An 11,672-nucleotide genomic window follows, 5' to 3' on the forward strand; every position below is an offset into this window, starting at 1 on the left:
AGGTCTGGCGTTCATCGCGTACCCGAAGGCGGTCAGTCTGATGCCGGTGGCGCCGTTGTGGGCGGGCCTTTTCTTCTTCATGCTGCTGCTGCTGGGCCTGGACAGTCAGGTGACACGCTTAGCTTAGCATCATGCTAACTGTACAGGAGTCATTGTTAGCGTGTCAGACGGGTCACGCGTGTGCCGTGTGTGTGCGCGCTCAGTTCGTCGGCGTGGAAGGTTTCGTGACGGGAATCCTGGATCTTTTCCCGGGCAAATACGAGCATCGCTACAAGCGGGAAATCGCCGTGGCCCTCTGCTGTCTGCTGTGCTTCGTCATCGACCTCTCCATGGTGACGCAGGTGAGCCCGGCGCGCACCACGCCCTCGCCTGTGCAGCGGGAATCAAACCTTGTCGCTTTCAGGGAGGAATGTACGTCTTCCAGCTGTTCGACTACTACTCGGCGAGCGGCATGACGCTGCTGTGGCAGGCCTTCTGGGAGTGCATGGTGGTGTCCTGGGTGTACGGTACGTGCGGCGCCACCTGGGGGGAGGAGGCGGTGGTGCAGACGCTACGGCGTACTAAACAAAACAAAGCACTAAAACCACAAAAGGCGCTTCAGTGGGAGCCTGATTGCTTCACTCATTCAAGGTGTGGCTGGTTGCTCCGCCCAGTGCTGGTAGCCACGCCCCCAAGACGAGTAACAATTAAACATTTCATGAAACTATAGAATATTTAGTACAATTCAAAGTGTGGGTAGTATGAGTATACAGCGGTAACATTGCAGTATAATGTAACTTAGTGACGTGCTGAGTACTGTAGTCTGGTTAAAGGCACTCAAGTACAGCATGTAGTGTAGTATAAAGTAGTGTAGTATTGTGTACGAGAGTATAGTGTAGTATTGCATAGTGTAGTTTAGCATAGTGTAGTGTACAAAGTAGTATAGTATAAATTAGTACAGTATAGTGCACTGTACGATAGTATGGTGCAGTATTACATAGTGTAGTTTAGTATAGTGTAGTGTAAAGTGGTGTAGTTTAGTACAAAGTAGTGTAGTATTATGTTCGAGAGTATAGTGCAGTATTGCATAGTGTAGTTTAGTATAATGTAGTACAAAGTAGTGTAGTATATGCAGTAGTAGTGTAGTTTAGTGTAGTGTACTATACATTAGTATAGTATAGTGCACTGTACAATAGTGTGGTGTCCTATTGCATACTGTAGTTTTAGTATAGTGTACTATAAAGTGGCGTAGTATATAGTAGTGTAGTTTAGTATAATGTAGAATATAGTAGTGTCATATTGTGTACGAGAGTATAGTGTAGTTTAGCATAGTGCAGTGTACAAAGTAGTGTAGGGTGGTATAGTGTAGTGTAGTATAAATTAGATTAGTGCACTGTACGATAGTATGGTGTAGTATTGCATAGTGTAGTTTAGTATAGTGTAGTATAAAGTGGTGTAGTTTAGTATAGTTTAGTACAAAGTAGTGTAGCATTATGTTCGAGAGTATAGTGTAGTGTTGCATAATGTAGTAGAATGTAGTACAAAGTAGTGTAGTTTAGTGTAGTGTAGCATACATTAGTATAGTATAGTGCACTGTACAATAGTATGGTGTCATATTGCATAGTGTACTAAAAAGTGGTGGAGTAAAAAGTAGTGTAGTTTAGTATAGTGTAGTACAAAGTAGTGTAGTGTAGTATTGTGTACGAGAGCATAGTGTAGTTTAGCATAGTGCAGTGTACAAAGTAGTGTAGTTTGGTATAGTGTAGTACAAAGTAGTGTGGTTTAGTGTAGTGTAGTATAAATTAGTATAGTATAGTGCACTGTACGATAGTATGGTGTAGTATTGCATAGTGTAGTTTAGTATAGTGTAGTAAAAAGTGGTGTAGTTCATTATAGTTTAGTACAAAGTAGTGTAGTATTATGTTCGAGAGTATAGTGTAGTATTGCATAGTGCAGTTTAGTATATTGTAGTACAAAGTAGTGTATTATAAAGTAGTATAGTTTAGTGTAGTATACATTAGTATAGTATAGTATAGTGCACTGTACAATAGTATGGTGTCGTATTGCATAGTGTAGTTTTAGTATAGTGTACTATGAAGTGGTCTAGTATAAAGTAATGTAGTATAAAGTGGTGTAGTATTGTGTATGGGAGTATAGTGTAGTATGGTATAGTGTAGTACAAAGTACTGTGGTTTAGTGTAGTGTAGTATAAATTAGTATAGTATAGTGCACTGTACGATAGTATGGTGTGGTATTGCATAGTGTTGTTTAGTATAGTGTAGTATAAAGTGGTGTAGTTTAGTATAGTGTAGTATAAATTTGTATAGTGTATGATAGTGTAGCGTAGTATTGCATAGTGTAGTTTAGTAAAAAGTAGTGTAGTATTGTGTACGACAGTAAAGTGTAGTATTGCATAGTGAAGTGTACAAAGTAGTGTAGTATAAAGGAGTGTAGTTTAGTACAGTGTAGTACAAAGTAGTGTAGTATAAATTAGTATAGTGCACTGTTCGATAGTATAGTGTAGTATTGCAAAGTGTACTTTAGTATAGTGTAGTTTAAAGTGGTGTAGTATAGTGTAGTTTAGTATAGTACAAAGTAGTGTAGTGTAGTGTAGTACAAAGTAGTGTAATTTAGTATAGTGTAGTATAAATTACTATAGTGTACGATAGTATAGTGTAGTTTATTTTAAAGTAGTGTAGCATAAAGTGGTTTAGTATAGTGTAGCATAAAGTAGTGTAGTATTGCATAGTGTAGTTTAAAGTAGTGTATTATTGCATAGTGTAGTATAAAGTAGTGTATACTACGGTGTAGAGAAAGTGTAGTAGTATAAATTGGTATAGTGTAGTGTATTGTACTGTAGTATACCTGTAGTGTAGTGTAGTTTAGGGCAGTTAAGTACAGCATGTTGTGTACTTTAGTACAGTGTCGTATAAAGTTGTGTAGTATTAAGTAGTATAGTGTAGTGTGTAGTATTGTGCAGTGGAGTGTACTTTGTTGTAATATGGAAAAATGTACCATAGTATAAAGTTGAGTAGTGTATTATAGAGTGGTGTAGTGTTGTGTAGTACAGCATAGTACAGTGTTCTGTATTATATTAAAATGTGGTGTGATGTAGTATAGTGGGGTCCATGTAGTATGCTAGGGTGTTAGTGTAGTATCATATAAAAAAACAGAATAGTATCGTGTCATGTAGTATAGTGTTGTATTTTATGGTACAGTCTAGTGTGGTACAGTGTAGTGTAGTATATTAAAGTTCAATGTAATGTAGTATATTATGGTCAAGTGTAACGTAGTACAATATCGTATAGTGTAATATGGCATAGTATAACTAATAAAATGTAGCGCAGTATGAATAGTAGTGTTGTATAAATAGTATAGTATAACGTACTGTAATTCCAATAGTGTAATGTAGTATAAACAGTGGAGTATAAATAGTATAGTGTAGTACATATACAAATATAAATAGTATAGAAAATGTAGTGTAATTTAAATAGTGTAGCGTAGTATAATTAGTATAGTGCAATATAAATAGTAATGTAGTGTAAAAGGTACGAGGTATGGTAAATAGTATAGTATAAATATAGTGTAGTGTATATAGTATAAATAGTACAGTAGTGTTGTATATATATAATAGTGTAGTGTGTATATAGTATAGTGTAGTATATGTAGTATTTAAAGTATAGTGTAGTATTGATAGTATGGTGTAATGTATATATAGTGTAGCGTGTATATAGAATAGTGGATATAATTTTGTGTACATAGTATGGTATAAATAATATAGTTTATATAGTATACGGAATAGTGTACATAGTATACAGAAAAGTGAAAAAAATGTGTCCGGGGGCCGTTATATCTGAATTTTAGGAACACTAATACAAAACCTCACAATAATGTCTGATTGAATACCAAAAACGTTATGAGAGACCGCCTTAAAAAACATAATGGAATTTTTTATTTTTGTATGAAGGATACAACACTGAATATTGACAACACATGAACGTCACACCACCTTTCCATCGACATTTTTTACAAAGCAGTAAAACGCAACAAAAACGCAACAAATAGTGAAACATGAACGCAAAGGGTACAAAATAAACCCACCTAAAATCTGATACATCTGATATTTGCTGAATTTCCCCCAAGGATCAATAAAGTACTTTCTATTGTATTATATTCTATTGTATACATCACTAAGTTTTAGAACTTTGTTGTGAAAATTTTCTTCCGCGTTTGTGGAAACGCTTCCCGCCCACACTGCTTGGTGCCTCGTCTGAGCTGCGTACATAAAGTGTAGTGTATACAGTATGGTGTACATAGTAGTGTAGTGTTTATAGTATAGCTTAACATAGTACAGCGCAGTGCTTCTCAACCTTTTTTCAGAGTAAACATTTTTTTTAATTCAAGTACCCCCTAATCTGAACAAAGCATTTTTGGTTGAAAAAAAGAGATAAAGAAGTAAAATACAGCACTACTTCATCAGTTTCTGATTTATTAATTTGTACAACAGTGCAAAATATTACTCATTTGTCGTGGTCTTTCTTGAACTATTTGGGAAAAAAGATATAAAAATAACTAAAAACGTGTTGAAAAATAAACAAGTGACTCAATTATAAGTAAAGATTTCTACACAAAGAAGTAATCATCAACTTAAAGTGCCCTCTTTGGGGATTGTAATAGAGATCCATCTGGATTCATGAACTTAATTCTAAACATTTCTTCACAAAAAAAGAAATCTTTAACATCAATATTTATGGAACATGTCCACAAAACAATCTAGCTGTCAACACTGAATATTGCATTGTTGCATTTCTTTTCACAGTTTATGAACTTACATTCATATTTTGTTGAAGTTTTATTCAATAAATATATTTATAAAGGATTTTTGAATTGTTGCTATTTTTAGAATATTTAAAAAAAAATCTCACGTACCCCTTGGCATACCTTAAAGTACCCCCAGGGGTACGCGTACCCCCATTTGAGAACCACTGGTATAGTGTATATAGTGCAGTGTAGTGTACTTTATATAGTATATATGTTAGAGTACATATAGTGTGCATGCATGTATCCCATACAGCTCCTATTGTCCAATAATATAAAGTATGTGACATATTTGTAGTTTCACTTTAAACACTAAATAACGATGACATCATCACTTGGCAGGTGCTGACCGCTTCATGGATGACATCGCCCGTATGATTGGTTACAGACCTTTTCCTTGGATGAAGTGGTGCTGGTCCTTCATCACGCCCTGCGTCTGCATGGTGCCTCACTACTACACACACTACTACATAGTACCACACACACTACTCTTATGAAGTACTTCAAACTTTAAACACCCTACCACACACACAGTACTATAACCAATTACAAACGCACTGTTACACACGCAGTACTACACTCAACCTCTTCTCATTAAGTACTTTTTATGTCTTCTACATGGTGCCTTTCTCACTCACACACACACACACACACAGTACTACTCCCAACTTCAAGCACACTACTACACCAACACAGTACTACACTCAACCGAACACAAAGTTCCCTAGCAATTGTTGGGTGGATCCAGGTCACGGTGGGGTCTGTTCCCACCTGTCAGCGGTAAATAATTAATGATAAATGGGTTGTACTTGTATAGCGCTTTTCTACTTTCAAGGTACTCAAAGCGCTTTGACACTACTTCCACATTTACCCATTCACACACACATTCACACACTGATGGAGGGAGCTGCCATGCAAGGCGCTAACCAGCACCCATCAGGAGCAATGGTGAAGTGATGAGGTTGGTACTAGGTGGGGATTGAACCCGGGACCCTCGGGTTGAGCATGGCCACTCTTCCAATGCGCCACGCCGGTTTCTTCAGGCCACCACTAGGTCTTTCCCAGGTTGTCAGCTGGTCACTGGTTTTAATAGCAGACTTTAGGATTATTAATAGGACTAGTTGTTAAAGATCCCTAAATATTTGGCACAACAATTAAATGTGGTTGGAGATGTCCTCTTGGGTGGGGTGCAGTTTGGCAATAATCACGTATTCAACTGAACTACACACGCAGTACTACACTCAAATACACACGCAGTTATACACACAGTATTACACCCAACTTCACACACAGTACTACACCCAAGTACACACGCAGTTATACACACAGTATTACACCCAAGTACACACGCAGTTATACACACAGTATTACACCCAAGTACACACGCAGTTATACACACAGTATTACACCCAAGTACACACGCAGTTATACACACAGTATTACACCCAACTTCACACACAGTACCACACCGAACTACAGTACTTTTTATGTCTCCTGCATGATGGATGTTTCTCACACACGCAGTATTACACCCAACCTCCCACACAGTATTACACGGAACTACACTACACTAAACTGCACACGCAGTATTACACTTAACTACACACGCAATTATGCACCCAACTTCACACAGAATTACACTGACCTAAACACACAGTATTACACTAAACTACAAACGCAGTTATACACCCAACTTTTCACGCCGTATTACACTAAACTTCACACGCAGTTATACACCCAACTTCAGACACAGTATTACACTAAACTTCACACGCAGTTGTACACCCAACTTCAGACACAGTATTACACTAAACTTCACACGCAGTTATACACCCAACTTCAGACACAGTATTACACTAAACTTCACACGCAGTTATACACCCAACTTCAGACACAGTATTACACTAAACTTCACACGCAGTTATACACCCAACTTCAGACACAGTATTACACTAAACTTCACACGCAGTTATACACCCAACTTCAGACACAGTATTACACTAAACTTCACACGCAGTTGTACACCCAACTTCAGACACAGTATTACACTAAACTTCACACGCAGTTATACACCCAACTTCAGACACAGTATTACATTAAACTACACACGCAGTTATACACCCAACTTCAGACACAGTATTACACTAAACTTCACACACAGTATTACATTAAACTACACACGCAGTATTACACTAAACTTCACACACAGTATTACATTAAACTACACACACAGTATTACATTAAACTACACACGCAGTTATACACCCAACTTCACACGCAGTATTACACTAAACTACACACCCATTATTACACAGAACTACACACTCAGTAATACACTAAACTGCACACCCAGTATTACACCCAACTTCACACGCAGTATTACACTAAACTACATACACAGTATTACACTAAATTTCACACACAATATTACACTAAATTTCACACGCAGTATTACATTAAACTACACACGCAGTTATACATCCAACTTCACACACAGTATTACACTGACCTACACACACAGTATTATACTAAACTACACACACATTACACAGAACTACACACTCAGTATTACACCCAACTTCACACGCATTACACTAAACTACAAACGCAGTATTACACTAAACTACACACGCATATATACACCCAACTTCACACGCAGTATTACGCTAAACTTCACATGCATTTATACACCCAACTTCACACGCAATATTACACTAAACTACACATGCATTTATACACCCAACTTCACACACAGTATTACACTAAACTACACACGCATTTATACACCCAACTTCACATACAGTATTACACTGAAATACACACGCATTTATACACCCAACTTCACACTCAGTATTACACTAATTTACACACTCAGTATTACACCCAACTTCACACACAGTATTACACTACACTACACAGGCAGTATTACACTAAACTTCACACGCAGTTATGCAACCAACTTCACACACAGTATGACACTAAACTAGACAAACATTTATACACCCAACTTCACACGCAGTATTACACCCAACTTCACACGCAGTATTACACTAAACTTCACACGCATTATTACACTAAACTTCACACGCAGTTATACACCCGTCTTTAAACGCAGTATTACACAAAACTACGCACACATTTATACACCCAACTTCACACGCAGTATTACACCTAACTTCACACGCAGTTATACACCCAACTTCACACGCATTATTACACTAAACCACACACGCAGTTATACACCCGTCTTTACACGCGGTATTACACAAAACTACACACACATTTATACACCCAACTTCACACGCAGTATTACACTAAACTTCACACGCAGTATTACACTAAACTCCACACGCAGTTATACACCCAATTTCACACGCATTACACTAAACTACACACGCAGTTATACACCGTCTTTACACGCGGTATTACACTAAACTACACACGCATTTATACACCCAACTCCACACGCAGTATTACACTAAACTACACACGCATTTATACACCCAACTTCACACTCAGTATTACACTGAACTACACACGCAGTATTACACTACACATGCATTTATACACACAACTTCACACGCAGTATTACACTAAACTACACACGCAGTATTACACTGCACTACACATGCATTTATACACTAAACTCCCCATGCAGTATTACACCCATCTTTACACACAGCATTACACTAAACACCCCATGCAGCAATGTTGTGAAGTACTTTACATGTTAAAGTACTATATTGGTCACACACGTGCACGTAGTTGACAGTGTGTGTGTGTGTGTGTGTGCGCGTGCAGGGCATCTTCCTGTTCCACCTGGCCAACTACAAGGCTCTGACGTACAACACCACCTACGTGTACCCGTGGTGGGGGGAGGTGGTGGGCTGGTGTCTGGCACTGTCGTCCATGTTGTGCATACCCGTCAGCCTCGTGTACAAGCTCTTCTTCGCCAAGGGCTCCTTCGCGCAGGTCAGAGGTCACGCCTCATTTCCTCGTCATGTGACCGTCAGCGCGCTCACCTGTGTGTGTGTGTGTGCGTGTGTGTGTTGCAGCGCTGGGCCCACCTGACCACGCCGGTGTGGGGGAGTCACCACCTGGAGTACATGGCGCCCGACGTCAAGTCGCCCAACTCGCCCGCCAACGACGACAACAAAGTCATCATCTTCGAGAGCGTCATGTGACCCCGCGGGAGCGGAATCACTCGCACTTTATCGCGCTCGTCTTCCTGTCCGACCCGCCAAAATCAAACACTGTGACGCGCACCTGACCTTTGACCTGTGACAGGTCAACAGTGCCAAAGCGAGTTCTTCCCCTGGCCCCTCCCCCCTCGGCATATCCCGGCGCGAGAAGACGTAAGCGTTGCCTTACGTTGTTGTCTTAATAGCAGGCCAAAAGGGGCGTGGCTACAAAACAGGAAAGTGTTTTTCATGCAGTAGGTCTTCGCGGCTTCCTCAAGCTCCGCCTCCCGGCCGCGGCTACCTCACGACTTTGTTTCAGCTTTACTCGTTTTGAGGCTACGTCGCCACCGTGAACAAGTAGCAGTGGGCGGGGCTTTTATTTTGGCAGCTGTGAAGTCTGTCCACGCCCTCTACGGGTGACAAAAGGGATTTTTGTTGTTGTTTTTAAACGATCAAAGTGCTGAAAACTTGTAGTGTTAGCAAAACTCTGAAGTCTCACCAAATATGGTCAATGCGGGATCCACTTCCTGGCAAGGAGCCAATCAGCTGAGCCGCCGTCGCCTTCGAGATTGAAAAGTGGCCACCCGAGGACATTCAGCGCCGTAGTTTGTAGACCAGAAATCAGGTTTTATTTTGTTCTACCAGCTTTAAAATGTGAAAAAGTTGTAAATAACAATCGCTTGTGTCACTTTATTGTGAAAGAGTGTTATGATGAATGGCAAGCAGGAAGTGAAGTTTCATTAAAAATAAATAATGACTAGACATTTATTTTGTTAATTTTAAACCTTCGAGGCAAGACTAATATCAACTAAATGTTTTGTTAAATGACTGACTTTGAACATGAATATTCATAAATTTTTTTTTGTGGGTGAAAAAACATTTTAGTCTTACTGCACTTTTTTGCTGTTTACATCCGAGCAGAGCGTCTCCTCTCCGGAGACCATCTTTGATCCAACATTGCCACACACAAGTAGCCAACATGGCTGCTTTGACTTTGCCATTAGGAACGTAAACACGGCCGCTCATTGCACTGAAATGTCCAAGTCATGTGACCATTGCCTGCTAACCAAATGACAGCAATAAAACTAACCTGACATCTTGTCGCCATGGTTACTGTCTCCAACTCACAAACATGAACGAATTAAAGAATTGCTACGCTAAAACTACGCTGAAGCAAACTAATCCCAGAGGTATCACAAACATTGTGATGTCATACATTTCCTCGTGTAACACAGTAAAGGTTACATTACCTCACGTAACACAGTAGACCTAACGTTACCTCACGTGACACAGTAGGTGTTACATTACCTCACGTAACACAGTGGGTGTTACATTACCTCACGTAACACAGTAGGTGTTACGTTACCTCACGTAACACAGTAGATGTTACGTTACCTCACGTAACACGGTAGATGTTACGTTACCTCACGTAACAGTATTAACTCACATAACACAGTAGACGCTCAGTGCCCTCACGTGACACGAGACGTTACGTGCCCTCACGTGACACAGGAGACGTTACGTGGCCTCACGTGACACAGGAGACGTTACGTGGCCTCACGTGACACAGGAGACGTTACGTGGCCTCACGTGACACAGGAGACGTTACGTGGCCTCACGTGACACAGGAGACGTTACGTGGCCTCACGTGACACAGGAGACGTTACGTGGCCTCACGTGAAACAGGAGACGTTACGTGGCCTCACGTGAAACAGGAGACGTTACGTGGCCTCACGTGAAACAGGAGACGTCACGTGGCCTCACGCGACACAGGAGACGTCACGTGGCCTCACGCGACACAGTAGACGCTACATGGCTTCACGTGACACAGGAGACGTCACGTGGCCTCACGCGACACAGTAGACGCTACATGGCCTCACGTGACACAGTAGACGTCACGTGGCCTCACGTGACACAGTACAAGTTACATTACCTCACGTGACACAGTAGACGTTACATTACCTTACGTAACAGTATTACCTCACATAACACAGTAGACGCTCCGTGCCCTCACGTGACACAGTAGACGTTACGTGACCTCACATGATAGTAGACGTTACGTGACCTCACGTGATAGTAGACGTTATGTGACCTCACGTGACACAGTAGACGTTATGTGACCTCACGTGATAGTAGACGTTACGTGACCTCACGTAATTCAGTGAATGCCGTCACATAACAGTACACGTTATATGCCCTCACGTAACACAGTAGACTTTATATGCCCTCACGTAACACAGTAGACGTTATATGCCCTCATGTAACACAGCACACGTTATATGACCTACGTAACACAACACACCATACATTCCCTCACATAACACAGTACACGTTACATTAACTGATTCAGTACACGTTACTTCACGTAACATTAGACCATCTGATTTCATGAAACAGTGTATATTACAATAACTCATGTACCACTGTATAAGGTACATTTCTGCATGTAACATAGTATACTTTGCATTACCTGACGTAACACTTCAAGCTGCATTACTTCATGTATCATATTACATTGATTCATGTAACAGTAAGACAATTTGATTCAACAGTTAAAATTAGTTAATGCAACAGTACACCATGTACATGCTACTTGTAACACAGTATACATTAACATGTGCCACTGTGTACAAGTTACAATGCTTCATGTAACAGCGCACGTTGCATTACCTGATGTAACAATACCAAGATTAA

The 11,672-nt window shown here is 40.2% G+C and overlaps 1 protein-coding gene across 3 annotated transcripts in view; it reads left to right on the forward strand.

Moving 5' to 3' along the window:
- Positions 1 to 10,077, forward strand: part of slc6a8 (solute carrier family 6 member 8) — a 34,070-nt gene extending 23,993 nt beyond the window's left edge. For all 3 annotated transcript variants that reach the window (XM_061889275.1, XM_061889273.1, XM_061889274.1), the window contains 6 exons: positions 1 to 109; positions 204 to 341; positions 404 to 506; positions 5,140 to 5,240; positions 8,599 to 8,769; positions 8,853 to 10,077. The exon at positions 1 to 109 is cut by the window's left edge and continues 4 nt beyond it. In XM_061889275.1, coding sequence (XP_061745259.1) covers positions 1 to 109; positions 204 to 341; positions 404 to 506; positions 5,140 to 5,240; positions 8,599 to 8,769; positions 8,853 to 8,981 — 751 coding nt within the window. In that variant the 3' untranslated portion in view covers positions 8,982 to 10,077. The remainder of the gene's footprint in view (positions 110 to 203; positions 342 to 403; positions 507 to 5,139; positions 5,241 to 8,598; positions 8,770 to 8,852) is intronic.
- The last annotated feature ends 1,595 nt before the right edge of the window (positions 10,078 to 11,672 follow it).

Source organism: Nerophis ophidion, linkage group LG27, assembly GCF_033978795.1.
Source record: "Nerophis ophidion isolate RoL-2023_Sa linkage group LG27, RoL_Noph_v1.0, whole genome shotgun sequence".
Taxonomy (NCBI): domain Eukaryota; kingdom Metazoa; phylum Chordata; class Actinopteri; order Syngnathiformes; family Syngnathidae; genus Nerophis; species Nerophis ophidion.